The following is a 16,153-nucleotide window of genomic DNA, read 5'->3' on the forward strand; positions in this document are numbered from 1 at the left end:
AATAAAAAATATCCATCGCATTTCCATCGAATTATAGTCAATGAAAAGGCATTCTGATGGAAATGCTTTTCGTGGGATAGAATTCGATGGAAAGGTTTTAGATGCCTTGGATATCGATGAAAATACCAAATACTGTACCCAATAGGTGAACTTCAGTAAGAAAGGAGAATGCTCTGAGAAAAACTTCCCACGGGAAACCATTGGGTCCCTGCACAGCTATAGAGCATAGCTTAGTACCCAGCTTGTAGGGAGTACCAAAGCATTACATAAGCCAACAGATACAATGGTTGCTTCTTCTAAGAATGTGGCCTGGGACTTTTATCTATTACCAATATATACGTGGCAGTACCTTTGACATGTGATGTTTCCATTAATTGCCATTAAGCTGCAGGTAACATGTTTAATGTATGTAGGCAAGGAAAATGGGACCTGCAGAGCATGTAATGGCTCCCTGCACCAGATTTCCACTTTCTAAGCTTTGCTCTTTTGGTTTTACATACTGTACCACTTTAGACATGGATAGCATAACCTGAAGAAAGGAAAAGGGGGCTGTACGTTCCAAAGTACTATAGGGGCCGGGCCATATCCAAAATTAGGATCTGGCTGCATTGCCAATCTGGAGTGGAAGTAAGCTGGCAATCGGGTGGTAGGGAGAGTGATCCTGCAGCGAAGGGTGGCAACATGATGTACCCACATTCCTTGCAAGAAAGCCACTTACTTGCAACAGGAGAACAGAGTCCACGGAGGCGTAGTGACCATCCGTCAACGAGAAATGCTCAGAGTTCCTTTTGCTGCCTGACCAGTGGTCAAGCAACTCTTCCAAGTCCAAGCATGCAGCAGGCCAGTTCAAGTCAGGGTCTGCAGAGAAGAGGCGGCGTTGTTAGAAAGGTTAGACCCTCGCATGCAACCCCACTCAGCAAACAGATGCCAGCGCAATAGTTCAAACCAACAGGTGGTTCGGGCACAAATCAGTCGTTTTCAATCCCAATTTACTGTGGGCAGGCATGTTATTTTTGTATTTATGTTATTTTAAAAAAAAAAAAGCTATGTAACATTGCCAAACACGGACGGTGTGTTGTGCAGACATAATTTGCAAGCATAACAAAAATGTAATAATTCAAGGACAAAGAAAACATTGTCAATTTACAATAAAATAAATATATTAAGGCTAGACAAAAAATGTAGGTTGTATTTATTTTGCATTTATTGACAAACAAGGATGTCATTTCGAGCAAATGTTAGGGTAAAGGCAGTAGCCAAGGGCGGGGTGCTGTTGCACGAAGCATTTTTGGGCTGCCTGGGGTAGACGGGGTTATAATCAGTGGTCGAAGTGAGCAGGAGCGGTCGCTAGCGGTGCTCCTCTACTTTTCTAAATTACCATTTACAGCTCCTATACTTTTAGTTTATGAATAAACCTTTCCATAATGGTTTCGTTTTAAAATAAAAGTGTAGGAAGAAGTTGAAACTTGCACTTTCAGTGCACTGCACTGGACGTTCCCTTAAACAGCAGGTGCAAGTGTCTGGGTATGTGTATTGTGTGTGAGAGGGGGCGTGGTGATGGGGTTTGTGGGGAGTGGGTGCAGGCCAGTCGGGAACATAGTTCCACTACTTCTTTTCGTACACTTCGATCACTGGTTATAATAGAGTAATATGAGAACAGTTGCCTGTGTTGACTTACAGCTGAACTACAGCACATCTCGGTGCCTCTTGTCTCCAATTCTTTATCCTGGATCTGCCTTGGGTCACATGCTTTGTTGCTCTATGCATTGCCTAAGCCTTGTGACAGAGCGACTGATACCACGATCCAGTGGGTAGGAGAGAGGCGGGTCTATAGAATGAGGAATTGTTCCGGTCATCTTCTTATTTTAGTTAGGACTTTCACCTGCTACAGCTGAGAACAGCGTTACACGATCCCATTCACCAAAATATTAAAGTATTTAAATATTGATACGTGGCTATACAAGTGGTTCAGCGGGTACTGGTACGCATACATCATAGCAGAAGTAAAATAGAGGAACTGTTGCATTTAGGCATGACCTAAACATATATGAAGGAAGCAAACTGAACAACTTTCTGTTGACTGTTATCCTGCTGCATGTACAACAATAGCCGCAGTTCGACTCCGATCTCAAGTCTCAAAAGTGAGAGATGGAGGGCAATGAACTCAAACCCTTGGCCCAAAAGAAATACTTGTAAATAAATGTCATCAATGTACTGACCGGAGCAGCAGAAACATCTAAACACAATGCTGTACCATGCACCATTTCAATAAGTTCTCTATAGCCAGAAGAGGTGTTTTAATTCTTAAAAGGTCAATGTAGATAGGAAAAGAAATGACAAGGAAAATTAGGGCAAGCACTGGCAAATACAGAAGATGGAACAGTGAACAACAATGAAAGCATGTTTCTCTTCAGTGCATCAACCCTACTCCCAGCCCCTAGAATTCCTCATTCATCGGGAAATCCACATTTTTCATTGACTAGATTTGCAAGACCAGCCAAAGTATTGACGCCAACCACATTACATATCCCACCATATGAAACGACACATTGACAATCTTCAAAACTATCCTTGTAGATCAGAACACCCTAGCATTTCTCAATGCTGTCAACTAATCTAATGCTATCCTTCCAGTCTCCATCCTCAAGGCACCCCCTACAGATTTACTCCATCCGTTCCTGGCTATCGTCAATGCTTACCTCACACATGGAGCATTTCCAACTACCCCAAAACTGGACAAATGCTACCACCAAAAAATATTTTAAAAAGCACTTGACCCCAATAACCTCAACAACTATCCCCCTTTCACACATCTTGCTTTTCTTGGCAAGATCATCAAAACAACATTAGACACCCGACTTCAAGCACACTTCAACACCAGCAAGTGACTACAGACCTGTCCATCTGGCTTCAAAGCCTGATGCAACACAGAGACTGCTCCCATCAAATCGTAGACAATGCTCTCAGCATTCTCAATGATGGCCACGCCCTGCCTCCTGGTACCCCTCGATTTCTCTGCAGCTTTCCACACATTGGATCATCAAACCCTCACTGAACGTACAACCACCTGGGAATCCAGCGCATACTGCAAAAAAACTCCACTCCAAAGAAATTCTGCTTCCTCTCCAAAAAACACCAAATAAACCCACATCCAGTACTGGCTGTCGACCATGGACCTTGAGGGCTTCATCTTGCAGCTGACACCATGAGCTATGTCCTTGGGAATCTACATTGACAGCTACCTCTCCTTCAAAAAGTACAGAGCAAAGAAACGCCAGTCAGCTTAGCACCAATTCTGTCTTTTGTGGATAAGCAAGCACTTCCTAACAGACAATACCTTCCAATTCGCACCAGTGACCGTTGTTCTGTTTAAGCCCCATCCCCCTTGCACCAATAAAAAGCATCCTGCATGTGGAGGGTCTGTAAATTTGACCAGATTACGCCACTCTGTTTGAACTACATTGATTGCCCCTACAAGCACGCATCACCTTCAAGGCCAGCTGCCTCATTTACAAAGCCATCACTCTTCAAGCTTCCTCCTACATATACAAAAAGGTCACCATCTCCCGCAATGTCAATGCTCCTTATGAAGTAAGGACCTGGCGAGATTATAACCACAAAAAAGCAAAAACAAATTAAACGGGCATTGTTGATCTACACCCCAAAGGCTGTGGAACCTCATACCCATAAACGTTAAATTCACAACCAGCCTCCTGTATTTTCGAAAGGAGCACCTTCCTCACGCAGCACAGACACCCCTGTTACCACCCAACATCACATTATGCATAATTACTGCTTGCGTTGCTTAACTGTAAGCAAACACAGTCCTGCTGTAACTTGTCTGTTCACCGGTTTTCCTTTTAACCCATTGTTGCTCTGCTGCTTCTCAAAGCTAGGTTCTCACTCCATAAAACCCCCCAAAAAATAAACTTGACCTAAAGCTGTGGAACAGCAGCAACATCAACAATATCAAAAAGGGTAGTGTTGGCAGAAAGATGGCTCTGGTTATGAGACAACTCGAGGAAGAATGCCTCCACGTCAGACCAGAAGTGACTGAAGGAATAATCAGACTGTGGAAGATGATCCGGACGGAAACCTAAAAGAAACTGCACAAGGAATTGAAGCTTGCAGCCCCCCAAAGGGCTATGTAAGAATTAGCATTCCCAACTATATTAAGGCAATCATCAGAACAAAAGGCACTATACCTAAAAGGCAGCTCAACATGGTGGTTACTAGGCCACCCATCAAAGCTTGTGAAATCCTGAAAGCCAATCATGTACCAGCCCCAGCAATCAGCCTGAAATGGCCAGTGGGTGGCCAGACCCATATAAATAGAATCTCATGGGCAGGTAAAACTCTCCAGGAATGGGAAAACAATGAATCCAGTGGAAATATCAGTTGCCCAAGTAAGAAACAAACCAACCCAGTCCTTGACGTTCCTAGAAAGTCTTGCCAGCCCCTAACCTATGATACCCCAAACTCAAAAGGAAAGATAACTACTTACTGGCAGAAACATGCCAAGGAACTCTCCGATAATGAACAGCAGAGGAGCAGTTGCCATCAGCTGCAAAGGTAACAATCACATTGTTATGGTCCTAAAAAATAAAAAGCAAGTGCATTGATAGGGCCCATGCTGATAGAGCTTAAGTCGTAGACTCCACTTTCTTTGCAGATGGTTTTTGTTCCAGAAGGAATTATATGGAAAGTGTTTCTTAAAATACTTTTTGTTGACCTACTGTGAAGTTTTTATGAATGCATATTACGTTGAAATGTCTGTATTGTGGTTTAGAACATGCTAGACACATACTATGAATATGTTATACATTCTTTTGGTTAATTGTCCAGAGTAAATCTGCTTATTTTCTTTTTTGATCATGTACTGGAAGTAATTGTGCCCAACTAACTAGGAAGGGACATTGTCCTGTGGGGAGTGCATTTGGGTTGCTTGTAGTGTCTATGGGCCTGGTTTCGCTATATGTATCTTTATCCTATTAGGCGGAGGATTTTACCCAATTGCACCTGAAAAATGTCGCTTTAAATCTTGTGACCATTGTCATACATTTTTATTGAATTAGTGGTGCACCCCCATTTCTGTTTCTTGTGTGTGTATTGATTGAGCCTCAATTGGGGTAGCACTCCTTAAAGGTTTAAATACTTATTGTATAAACAGCATGCCATTTTTGAAAATTGATAGCTTAACCTCTAATTTCTGTTGGTACTCTTGTTCAGAGGAGAATTGCCTAGCGTTTCGGTGCTGGACTGCCCCAGGGCAGGAAAAAGACTGATATGTTTGGGATATTTCTTCTCTGTGAAAGATAGTGAGCTAAAGACTCTGGGTAAGTCTCTCGTAACCAGGACTAATGTCTGGCAGAGGGACTCCCAGGACCCCCTTGTTAATTTGCATTTCTAAGTAACTTTGGGTCTCACCCTAAATTACTAGGGGAATCCAGACGTAGACCCCTTGCTCACTATTCTTAGAGAGGCACAGATCCACCCTACTGATGAGGTCCAACCAGACCGAAACACGTGTCTAGGGTTTCTGTTGGTACTCTTGTTCAGAGGAGAATTGCCTAGCATTTCGGTGCTGGACTGCCCCAGGGCAGGACAAAGACTGATATGTTTGGGATATTTCTTCTCTGTGAAAGATAGTGAGCTAAAGACTCTGGGTAAGTCCCTCGTAACCAGGACTAATGTCTGGAAGAGGGACTCCCAGGACCCCCTTGTTAATTTTAACCTCTAATAGAGCAGAAATACTTTCACTGGGGAAGAAGCTCTGATAATTCTAAATTTGATTAAAAATACTAGTGAGGAATGACCGTCCGCTGATAAACCAGAAGAACTGACCAGGCAGCTAGAAAGACTTATACGGATTGAGATTAATTTTAAGCTACATGCATCTACTTTAGCACAATACCATCAAGCTCAGCCGATACCTATGGGGCTTCGGGTATCTCTGGAGCCCATGCTTTGTAAAGATAACCCCACAATTTGTTAAACGATGGAGACTCATTCTTAATAAATGTTTGCTTGATCATATTTTATTAACAATTGAAGAAGTATCACATACACAAATTAATCCTCACGCAAGAAGCACCCATGGAACACTACAGAAATCTTTTCAACCAATCACTGTTAACAGGGAAAGTACCGCGATCATTCAAATCGGCATACACACCAAGCCGCTCCTCAAAGACACAGCAGGCAGCGTGGAAGACCTATACCACTACAAACCCATCTCAAAAATCCCCCATCCAGCGGAACTGCTCGAAACCTACGTATATATAGAACAATACAAGATTACATAGAAGAACACCTTCTGCTGTACCAAGCACATGTAGGCTTCAGACCGATGAGAGGAACAGAAACAGCAGTGCTCTCAATCTGGGACGACCTGAAGGCTAATGCAGACTCGGACACAAGAGCAGCTCTAATACTTCTGGATCTCTCCGCAGCATTACACAGTTAACCATGACCTTCTCATCAGGAGATTGGAAGAAATAGGAATCACCGACCCAGCCATACACTCGATTAAATCTTTCTTAACAGATAGAAGAGAAACAGTCTGGATCAAAACCTTGAAATCCACCCCAAGGGAATCCACCTGCCGAGTACCACAAGGATCCGCTGCTCATCAACATATACCCGGCTCCACAAATCAAGCTCATTGAAAGACATGGCCTCACATGCTACAACTACGCTGATGACACACAGATCATCTACAAAGTACAAAACACACGCAAAGAAAACACTCACCTGCAAGAATGCCTTCAAGAACTCTACGGCTGGATGAACACAAACAACCTCAAACTCAACCTTTGTAAAACAGAAATAATGGTTATATCCAAAAACACCACTACATCCCATGGCCAATAGAACTAGGAACAGCACTGACACAATCAACAACAGTAAAGAACCTGGGAGTCCTGACGGACAACGAACTAACACTTGAGCCACAAGTAAATGCTATAATCAAGAAATGCTTCTTCCTCCTGCACACAGTAAAAAGGATCCTACCGTTCCTCTCCTCCACCCATAGAACACTCACTATCATCGCACTCATCATGTCCAGAGTAGGCTACGCCAACCGCCTATACCTAGGAATGCCACAACGCCTACTAAAGAAACTTCAGTATATCCAAAATGCAGCGGCCAGACTCCTGCTCAAACTAACACGAAGAGAACACATTAGCCCAGCACTGAAAATAGTACAATGGCTACCGATAAAACAGCGAATAAGGTTCAAAACTATGTGCATAAAGCACAGAGCAATCCACGGCCGAGGAGCAGAGCTCCTAAAGAAGAAAATAACCATCTACCATCCTGCAAGACAACTCAGATCAAGATACAACATTAGTCTAGAACCAAAACCATACGGTTTTCGGAGGAGCATCTTTGTCACACCTGGCCCCTAAAACATAGAACTCCCTACCAAAAAACAGAGGCAATAGAAGGGATCATCTGAAATTCAGAAAACAACTTAAAATGTGGCTCTTCACCGCAAAATCAGAAGGGAACGAGTAGGAACCATACATTCTGGCAGAAACAGGAAGCCCAGGGAGGGACCTACAATCCATTGCCTAACTATCCCAACTGGTGGGCGTAGGGAGGACAATTTGGACCTCTCATGCACACACACCGCCAAGTTTACAGAGGAATACCACAGTAGGCAGGGATCCCCCACTAGAAGTCAAGGAAGCGGCCCAACACCTTCCTAACCTAACCATCTCTAAATCTAGGGTGGGGCGAACACACCTCCATTACCCATGTGCACATACCGCTAGACTTCTACAGAACCTAATACCACACTGCAACGTACCTACCGACTAGGATGCCAAACAATATCAAAGCACACAGGATGGTCATAGATGCCGACCACAGAAACCAAAGCAAAGAGGTGAGAAAAAAAACCTGCTAACCCAATACTAAAACCTAATTTTTCCACCAACACTTCTCCTACAGAAACTCAGATGACCGCATCTGTGCCAGCAAACCGCACATACTTCACTACACAGCAACAACATACAAACACATAACCATGGCCAACAGCACATGGGAATCACTTAGACTCTAAAATCGCACCTAAGCTCAGCAAACGGGTCAAACCGAACTGAAGCTGCCAACAGAATATCATATCTCACTTTCCTATTCCCACTGCACCCTACTAACCGCTCCCACAGCCTCCCTGTTTCACATCGTCCTTTTTTAGATCCGCCAGAGCACTAGGGGACCACTCCAGTGGTGATAGTGCACGGTACAAGTAACCTTTAACATTAACATTAACATAATATTAGGAGTCTTGATGGGGAAATCAATGTACTACGTTTTCCTAATGAGCAAATTCTGAAGAGTTTGGATGATACCAATGTGAAACTGGAGGGTTACAAGAGAGAACTGAAAAGTAAAGTCAGGAGAAATACGCTCGACTACAAGATTGATATCGACTATACCTGGCAGGAATAGTACAGACAAAGAGGGCACCCCTTTCCACATAGAAAACCTCACCTACCACATGATAGTGCAGTGTTATCTGACGCTTCTAGCATGAAATTAGAAGAACCTGTTCAGCAACAGGAGGGTGGATTAACGAAAGTGTAGAGCCGCAAGGGGCACCGTCAACTTCAATTGAACAGGTTTCAATTTTAGAACACAGTCTGTATGAAGAGGGAAGAAGAATAAATCCTCCCAGAAAGGCACCACTGCCATGGAAGACTTAGAGTGATCAACATTTCAAGTTAGCATTGACAGATTTCCAGAGTTGGGTTTTACAGAAAGGCCTTTCCTTTGTTGCTCAACATTCCAGAACACTCTTGCACGAAAAAATAGGTTTGTATAGATTGCTAAGAAAAATGAAACTAAAAGTGTTCTTTGAGTCACTAAAAGATTCCAGTGAGGGGGATGAACCCAAGAGCACTTTTTATCCACCTGTGCGTAACCCGACCCTAGAGGTATTTGAGAAATAAAAGTATTGGAGTACTTCAGTAAGATTAGGTTCAATATAGTAATTTCTCACATCGTAAGCGACTTGTTTTGAAGAAACTTTTAAATAAAGAGCTAACCTTCAAATCTGCCGATAAAGGGGGTGTCCTTGTCTTAATGAATTAAGAGGATTAATTGCGAGAGATTGAGGGAAAGTTGAGTGATGGGGACACGTATTGTGACATTTGTCATGATCCTATTGAACAAGTGAGATCTTTAATTTTGGATACTTTGAGGCTGAAATTAATGGAGTAATATCGCACCACACCAAAGCGTTTCTGAACAACTTACATCTGGTGATACCGGTTCTATATATTCTCCCGTAGGTGCATAAGAGCTTAATAAGCCCTGCTGGCAGACCTAGTATTGCGGCAATGGGATGCCTGCTGGATTCCCTTGCCTAATACTTGGAGGAAGCAATTCAACCTCTGATTCAATCAAGTGACACGTACATTGAAGACACTTGCCATTCTCTAAAAAAGTTGTCAGAGGTTGATTTTTGTGCAGGGCCGTGACATTCTTTTCACCCTTTTATCTGATTTTTTAAAAACAATTTTATTGATTTCAACTTAGTAACCGTACAGTGTAACAACAAGTATGCATTTCAATTCTCATGTACAGTGTCATGTTGTTTTCTCCCCTCCCTCACCCTCTCCGCCCCCTTTCCCAAGCCTACTACACCTTCAGCCTTCCACAACACGTTCTATGGGCATCCCTCCCTCCTCTCCCCCTGAAGGGCTGTCCTCCTCCGGGCTTGCCCTGTCAGACCCAGCCAGTGTAGCTACTATTTGCTTCCAGGCCATCAACGTGTCTGCTTCTTCCTCCCCGCCTCTGTTTCAGCATTCACCCATTTCTGGAGATCGTGCCACCAGGCTTCTATTTTCAGTCTCCTACTTGCTTTCCAACACATTGCCAACCTATGTTTGGCAAGTATGTACGCCAGGTCTTTGAGTTCACTCACGTGTTTAAGTTTACGCGGTCTGGGGGACCCCCCCTAACATGCACGCCCACAGGGAGTTCACATCCATATTTATCTCTTTCTCTGCCATGAGCTGGGCCACTTCCCTCTAGAATCTCCTTATTTCATGGCATGCCCAGAACATATGCACCATTCCTGCGTTCACCTCCCCACATTTTGAACATGTCTGTGTACCTGCGTCTTTAAACTTGGCTATCTTCTTAGGGGTCATGTACGCTCTGTGGGTGACATAAAATTGAATCTGTTGTAACCTCACGTTCCTTGATACTTTCTTGTGGTATCCCTGTTCCCTGATCCACAACCCGTCTCCCATTGATTCCCCAGCTTCTTCCTCCCAATCTCGTCTGGACCACCTCCTTCCCCACCTTGGACAGCAACAGTTCATACATTCTGGAGACCTCATTGCCTGCCTCTTACACATCATAAAATGTTTCTATGACAGTGTCAGGCTATTGGGTTAACACTGTCTCCGACCATGTGCCTTTTATCATCGTCATCAGCCTAGCGTATGTGATGTATTGTCCTCAATGAAATCCTGTATCTTCCACCACAGCCTCAAACTCTATCGCCTTCCTGTCTTGCCATACATCACCGAGGGTCGCATCCCATCGGTTCCCACTGCCTTCTGATAGTCGTCCGCACTTGCCCATCTATCCCATCCAGTGCCAGTAGGGGCATCTGCAGGAAGCACGGAAACGGGTTCCCCATTACCTAGCAGGCTCTCCGCCACATCTTCCCTCCCAGATCCAACAGTTTTGTCCCCTTTTCTCGTTGCAACTTTGGCATCCACATGCATTTATTCAGAAAATAAGGAGTGCACTCTGCTCTCGTAGGGTTCTCTGATAGCCACCTTGCCACATACTGAAGTTGGATAGCCAAATAGTATACTTCAAAATTGGGCAATCTAATGCCCCCTTGTTCATATGGGTTTTGTAGTTTCCACAACGCTATTCTATTCCTGGAGTTGTGCCATATGAACCCGCTACATATACTCTGAATTGTAGCAAAGAATCATTTAGGTATCATATATGGAATATTCACAAAGTAGTTTAATTGCCTGGGCAGTACCACCATCTTTAACAGTGCCACTCGCCCCATCATGGTCAGAGGTAGCTTAGCCCAAAATGTTATGCTATTTTCAATTTTAGACAAATCCTTCTCTGTGTTTTGTTTGTGTTCAACTTCAACATTGTGGTATACATCTGTTCCCAGGTATCTGAACGATTCATTTTCCCACCCTATCTGTAATACCGGCAGTTTATATTCCTACCTATCTACCTTGGGGGTAATATGCTGGACTTTTTGGGGTTAATTGTTATGCCAGACAGCATCGCATATCGCTCCAGAACCTCCAAGATATACTGTAGGTTTTCCTCAGGATACTTCAAATACAACAACATATCATCTGCGTACATCAATATCAGATGTTGCCCTCCCTTCGTGCTGATTCCTACTTCTCCATATTGCTGCCTCAAGTATATCGCTAGGGGCTCAAGTTCTAAAATAAAAAGCATTGGCAACCACGGGCATCCCTGTCTGGTACCTCTGCTAAACTGCCATTGTTCTGATATGGTCGCTCCCGGTCTGACCGGAGCTAATGGTTTGCTGTATAGCAACTGGACCCATCTCAAATATGCCACCCCAATACCATATTAATTTAAGACAGCCATTAACCAGGGCCATTTGACTGAGTCGAAGGCTTTCAATGCGTCTAATGAGATTATTGCCACCTCTTGGGAGCCGCCCTCTGTCTGCTCTATAACGTGATGGAGCCCCCTCAGGTTGTCGGATATACTCCTGCGTGGGACGTACCCTGTCTGGTCAGGATGTACGAGTTTATTTATAACTGGTCTCAACCTATTGGCCATCACAGCTGTGAGTATCTTACTGTCCTGGTTGAGCACTGATAGTGGTCTGTATGATCCGCAGTCCGTGCTCGGTTTGTTGGGTTTAAGGAGCAGAATAATGATCGCTTCCCTAAGGGAATCTGGCAATGTGCCTCTGTCAATCGCCTCGTTTAACATTGCTAGCAGCGGGGGGGGGGCCCCTAGGACTTTATTAGTGGGTAATAGCTTAATTAATAGTTCTAATTCTTCTAATGTGATTGGAGCCTCCAAGTTCTCCCTTTCCTCTGCCTCAAGTCTGGGAAGATTAATCTCTGTCAATGTTTCCAGTGCATCAATTTCCTCCCCCCTCGGTTATGTCTGTGTACAATCTCTGATAGTACTCAAAAAAGCATTTGTTTACATATTCTTGGGTATCTCGTGCCTGCCCAGCCATCCCCTGCATTACTCCGTTTGTCTGGGTGTATCGCTTTTATAGAACCACGCAGTAATCTGCCCGGCTTATCTCCTTCTGCGTGCTGCCTTACGACGTATTTCTTGTAGTTTAGGTTGCATATTCTTTCCCAGTGATCCCTGCATTCTTGTTGTAGCTGGTGTATGGTCTCAGCCTCCTCTGGGGAACACCCACCCTCCCGCATTTTGGCCTTCCCTTTCCTTTCTGCGTCATGCAATTCCTGTATTATGCCACCTTGCAACCCTTTTCATTTTGATATTGCTGCCCCTCTCACCACCACCTTGAATGCCTCCTACAGTGTACCGCCGGTCCTACACTACCAGTGTTGTGTTCAAAGTACTCTCGTATTTCTTTCCTCAAGTCTTCTCTAAACACTGTGTCTTTTAGTGCCTCTGCTTTAAGTCTCCATGTCGGGATTCTCACCCTAGGGGGCAAGATCTGCCATGTAACTATCAATGGCGCATGGTCTGAGAGGACCACAGCTTTGTATTCTGCTCACATAATTTCTCCCATTAGCTCTGATGCAACAAATATATAATCTAATCAGGTGTATAGGTTTTGTGGGGCGGAATAGTGAGAGTATTCTCTGTTCTGCATTCTCCACACATCCACTAACCAAAATCCCCTAATAGGGTCCTCAAGGCCTTTGCTACTGTGGTAGGCCTCTCGACCTTCTCATCTGATCTGTCAAGCTTTGGGTCCAATATGCAGTTGAAGTCCCCACCCCATATTATTTATTATTATTATTATTATATAACTGCCCCATCCATATATGGGCTAATCGTGGCATATAAGTTCTTAAAGTAACCAGTGGTGTCTTCATTCGGAACATAAATGTTAATGATGTTCACCTCTTTATTTTCTCTCTTATTAACACCATCCTCGCATCTGTCTCTATGGTAGACTGTAATAGCTTAAATGGAACGTGTGGTGCTATCCACGTCATAACCCCTCTGGCATACGCTGAGTATGTTGCTCCTATAGTGGTCCCCTTCCATTTCCTCACCACCACCACCTCTTGTTTATCTTTGGTCAGATGAGTTTCCTGTAACAAGGCTATATCTATTTTCTGTCTCTTCAGGTACATCATGACCTTATTCCGTTTGATGTAATTGTTTAGTCCTCTCACATTCAAGGTCACGTCTCCCATCTCATCCGTTCCCTAGGTATTGTACGATCTGACCAAAAACAAAAGGTCCGACCATACAAAAAGACCGAAAATGCTACCAGCAAAGGTTCGAACACCAAAACTTCGAACCTTTGGTGGTAGCATTGTAGGTAAGTATATATAAAAAAAAAAAGACTGCGTGGGCTGCGGGTGTGTCCCCAGCAATACCACGCTCACTGTATTGTGTGATATAATGAGCGGGGTGTTGCGGGGGACACCCCCGCAGTACAGGTATGTCAGGGTTTTGTACGTGTGTTTGCATGGGAAATGTACAAACCTTTTGCGGTTCGTACATTTCACATGCAAACTATTCGGCCGTGGTAATATAAGCCGCGGATAAATCACGTAGATCTGTTCCCTACTCCGCCCGTCTCCCCTCCTACTCTCCTCTTCTTACGCAGTGGCTTGTGATTGTAGGTTCGTCCCCTCATAGCATTCCAAACTATAACACCACACCCCAACTATCCCACCTCCCTTCACCCACCCCCTCCCAAAGTGTTGCTAGCCAGCTCCATCCCTGCATCTCAGGCTACCCTGCATCTCTCTCTCACCCCGGCATCCGCCGGTGATTAGGGTGCAGCGGGAGGATATCGTACTACTGTTATCCTACTAACCTAACTACTGGGGGTATTGACGTGTTCCCATGTGCCGCTTATAGTAAAGCAGCACCGTATCTCCTGCTATTTATTATCCATAGGCTACAGGGTCAATTTCCTTTGCTCCGAGTAATTCAACAGTTTAGAGTAGTTGTGGCTTATTTAAGGTCATAACTTAATAGCATAGCTTGGCATTTAACTGAGCTCTACACTCCCACTACCAGTATGCTCAACAATATACATGATGAAGAAAGCGCAGAGTCACTTAGCCTCCTCTGTCACCACCCAGTCCTCTGCATCAGCTGGGCAATTCACTGTGTCCATCCATCTCGTCGCATCTTCCGGAGTCTCTAAAAACAAATGCTTTGCCTTATGCATGACTTTCAGCTTCGCTGGATACAATAATATGTATTTCAGCCCTGACACTTGCAACCTCCTTTTAATCGCCACATAGTTCAGGCGTTCTTTATGCACCTAGAAAGTATAATACGAGTACGCTGTGATGGGCGCCGATGCTCTGCTTATTGTTCCTCCTTTCAGGAAGTGTTCCAGTATTCTTTCTCTGTCTCTATAGTTTAAAATTTTGGCGATAATCGGTCTGGGAGGAGCGCCCGGCTGTGGTCTCCTTGTCAGAGCTCTATGCGCTCCCTCTACTGTAAACCCATGGGTGAGCGTCCCTGCCCATATCTTGTGCAGAAGCATGTTCTCATTATAATTAGTTGGATCAGAGTCCCACTATGTGTATCTTATTTCTGCGGGCTCTCCCTTCGGCTTCTTCAGCTCTGTATACCAGGTTCCGTACTTCTTGTTGTAGTGTGGTAATTTCTCTGACGTTATCTGTGCAAGGGCCTGTGTTGGCCTTTACTTCCTTTTTCCAGCCTTCCTGTGCGTTCTGCCACCGCCTTCACGTCCTGTCGTAGGAGATCGACGTCCACGCTGACCGCATCAATTTTGAATTCTAGGGATGTTTTGAGCTCTGCCATGGCAGCATCCAGTTTGGTTTCTCAAGATGTTTTCAATTCCGCTATGGCCTCTAGGATCTGTTTATCGCCCCTTGACGGGACTGTTCCTCCTGTTATTTCCTGTCCACTCGCCTTTGGGGTGTCCGTACCTTGTGCCGGTTTAGTAAAAAGGTCTAATGATGACTGTTTCGGCTTGGATTTAGCCTGTTTTGACGTTATTTTTGGTTCCTAGGACCAGTTCTTCACTCTACAATTGCCACAGAGTTCCCCTGTTGGGTGTGTTAGTGGGCCCTCTTCTGGCCTGCTAGTGGCGATTCTCTGCTAAACTTTAGAGTCACACTCTTTTCCTTCTCCCTTTTGTGTGTTCAGATGTCTCTTTCCCTTAGTGCAAGCTCTGCTGTGTGGGGGCCTGGTGCACTGGTCTGTCATTATTCCTTGGTTGTTGTTACCTGTAAAATAGCCCTTCCACATCCGGGTATAATGCAAGGCCCATTGTTATGCCACTAGACAACGTTCACCCAGGCCCGTGTGGTGTATTGCCTCGTTTCTAGATGCATTTTCCTCACTCTCAGGATTCTATTTGTCCGTGAGTGGTTTCGCTTCCCACTCTGCACCTATTTGCCTGCCCTACATTCAGCTCCTGCTTCTAATTCCCCACCGCTGGGTATAGGTCACCCCACCTACATGTGCCTGGGATGGTTTCCTGGATTTGTCGCCTCTCCACTGGTTGTGACGGTGGTGAGCCGTGTATTGTTGGGCGTCGTGCAGTTTCAGGAAGGGTACTACTCTGTGCCCTCTCTAATTGTGGTTCCGGACTCGATGTGTACTTTGTTACATCTGTTGTGGATCTGCCTCTTATCTTATATTGTTCGTCCGATTCCCTCTATTCAGGGGTCTCTTCTTATCTTCACCCTCTATTATTGCTGCATCTGCTATGGTGCTGCATGGTGTTTATTCCGTTTGTCACAACGTGTTTCATAAGTCCTTTGTCTCATCTCTGCGTCCTCGGGCTCCAGGACTGCACTGTGCTGTGCATATGTTCCGGCTGTTTTTTTCGAGCGATGTCTTCCAGGCCCCATCTCCCATTCTTACGACCGTGAGTTTTAAGAGGAGCCTCCCACTCTTATCGTGCTACACTAGAGTATACGTTCCGATGGGCGTATCTTTTTGCTCC

The 16,153-nt window shown here is 44.6% G+C and overlaps 1 protein-coding gene across 4 annotated transcripts in view; it reads right to left on the reverse strand.

Annotated features, from left to right (window-relative positions):
- Positions 1-16,153, reverse strand: part of FBXW9 (F-box and WD repeat domain containing 9) — a 503,699-nt gene that overhangs the window by 216,493 nt on the left and 271,053 nt on the right. For all 4 annotated transcript variants that reach the window (XM_069604110.1, XM_069604111.1, XM_069604113.1 and 1 more), the window contains one exon: positions 719-858. In XM_069604110.1, the coding sequence (XP_069460211.1) occupies positions 719-858 (140 nt within the window). The remainder of the gene's footprint in view (positions 1-718; positions 859-16,153) is intronic.

This window comes from Ambystoma mexicanum, chromosome 3q (genome assembly GCF_040938575.1).
Source record: "Ambystoma mexicanum isolate Mex_15411 chromosome 3q, UKY_AmexF1_1, whole genome shotgun sequence".
Lineage (NCBI taxonomy): Eukaryota > Metazoa > Chordata > Amphibia > Caudata > Ambystomatidae > Ambystoma > Ambystoma mexicanum.